At 40.8% G+C, this 2053-nt stretch overlaps 1 protein-coding gene across 1 annotated transcript in view; it reads right to left on the minus strand.

The window, feature by feature from the left end:
• sox7 (SRY-box transcription factor 7) overlaps nucleotides 1-939 on the minus strand; it is a 3210-nt gene extending 2271 nt beyond the window's left edge. Inside the window, exon 1 of the mRNA XM_014018871.1 lies at nucleotides 439-939. Within this exon, the coding sequence (XP_013874325.1) occupies nucleotides 439-670 (232 nt within the window). The 5' untranslated portion in view covers nucleotides 671-939. The remainder of the gene's footprint in view (nucleotides 1-438) is intronic.
• Between the last annotated feature and the right edge of the window lie 1114 nt (nucleotides 940-2053).

Consider the following 2053-nt stretch of genomic DNA (forward strand, 5'->3'; position numbering starts at 1 on the left):
GTCCTAAATATATTTTAAACAGAAGATAGTAAAATAAATATGTTTTAGGTGTTTATGCAGTTGGATTGAGACTTTGGAGTGAATTGATCTAAATATAACTTTTGGAAAAATAAAATTAAAATTAAAAAAACTGCGTTATGTGGTGAGTTTAGGAGAATTATATTTAAGTTTGGTGACGAAGCTTTAGTGCGACCCGGATATTTAACGCCATTTTTACCGCAGTGATTTTCTGATATTTTTAATGAAAAAAAAAGAGTTTTTGTATCTGTTAATGTATTCATTTATTCTCTAATCTGTTCTTCTTTTGGCGCTGAAAACAAGCAAAAAAAAACTTTGAGGCCTCATTAATGAACACAAAGAGTGCGTTTTAAGGATTAGAAAGTGCAATAATAATAATAATAATAATGAGAACTTTCAGAAAGCTTTTTTTTTTCTTACCCAACATTTTGCTGAGTTCTGCATTATGCAGGTCCGGGTTCTGGACCGCCAGCCGCTTGCGCTCGTCTTTGGCCCAGACCATGAACGCGTTCATGGGCCGTCGGATCCGCGGCTCCGGCGCCTTGTCCACGGGGGTCCTGTGCGGGCCGTGTCCGTCGGGCGCATCTCCGTCTCCCGGAGGACACTCGAAGGACTCGGGCCACGACGAGTACGCGCTGATGAGAGCAGCCATCCTCGGCGCGCGCGCGCTCTCTCCCCTCTCCAAACTTCAGAAGCGCGTCTTGAGAGTCTCTCCTGAACAAGTTGCTCTCTTTTTTTCACCCTCTCCTTCTCTCTAAATAGGTTTGACTAAAATAACGAGAAACTAAAACGAATGTTTGCTTTTAAAAAGTGAGGAGAAAGACAGCAATCCAGCGGTGATTTGCTTTGCTTTCTGTCGACAGCTGGATGCGAGCAGAGATTTTTAGAAGCCACAGATGCGCGCACATGCAGCGGCTCCTCCTCCTGATTCTGTCTTTCCTGCTGGATGGGGAGGAAGCGCTTTTTATTTGAGGAGCAGGTTCCAGGAGACACCCTGGAGGAATGGACTCCTCCTTGATTAGAAGTTAAACCCCGTGAAGAAAGAGAGGGAGAGAGAGAGGGAGAGCAACATCTCATCTGAAGCAATAAAGTTGCCTCACAACAAAAACACTTGACTCTGTTCTGCTTTCAGGACAAACTTCAAACGAGGTATAGGTTGCTGTAAAAATGAAAATAATAACAAAAACGGGCATATTGTTTTAAGCAGGAAATCAATTTGTCTTTTAATACTGACAACAGATGTTTTGCAACTTCGGCTTTTCTTTTTCCTTCTTACGAGAAATCTGTCAGAAAACCATTGCATGATGACGAACTGGACCAACCTGTTCGTCTGTCTGTACAACACCCAGAAAATTCTACTGGTTAAGTCACATTTTGACTGTTCATTGAACTTTAAGTGCCAGTGTGTGTGCCAAGGTGTTTTTCCTCCACTTCCATACGCAGAACTCAGTGCTGGCTCTAGCCTTTTTGGTGCCCTAGTTGAAGCACAACCCCTAGCCCCCGAACTATGTCCCACCCCAATTTAAACCCCTAAAAACAAGTTTGACAGTGAAAGGTACTATGGTAAACTTAGATTTATTTGCTTTCCCAGAAAGCAAATACAGTAAATAACAAAATACATGTCAACTTGTACAGATTGTCCATAAGTTATAAGGATTTTACATAATTCTGCAGGTATACGGATGTATAGGGCAAGCTCACAAATTTTTTCAAGTCTTACGGATTTTTTCAAAACCTCATTTTCAAATTTATCTAACATGTTATCTAATTTATATGTTATCTAATTTATCTAATTTATTAACATGTTATATCTAACATGCCTGTAGGATGATTTAAAAAACCAATAAATAACATAAAATAGACATCTTCCAAACTGTTCTGCCGGTAGAATTGTTTTGAACTTTTTCCGTTCTCCTTTCCCCTGGAGCAGGACGAGTCAGTGGAACGTCAGTCAAATGAGAGAAAGGGTGGGGGCGAATGCTGCATTGGGGGGGAGAAAATGGTTTATGGGCAGAGTAGATTATTTTCCAAGAAA

This window comes from Austrofundulus limnaeus, unplaced genomic scaffold (genome assembly GCF_001266775.1).
Source record: "Austrofundulus limnaeus strain Quisiro unplaced genomic scaffold, Austrofundulus_limnaeus-1.0 Scaffold205, whole genome shotgun sequence".
Taxonomy (NCBI): Eukaryota; Metazoa; Chordata; class Actinopteri; order Cyprinodontiformes; family Rivulidae; genus Austrofundulus; species Austrofundulus limnaeus.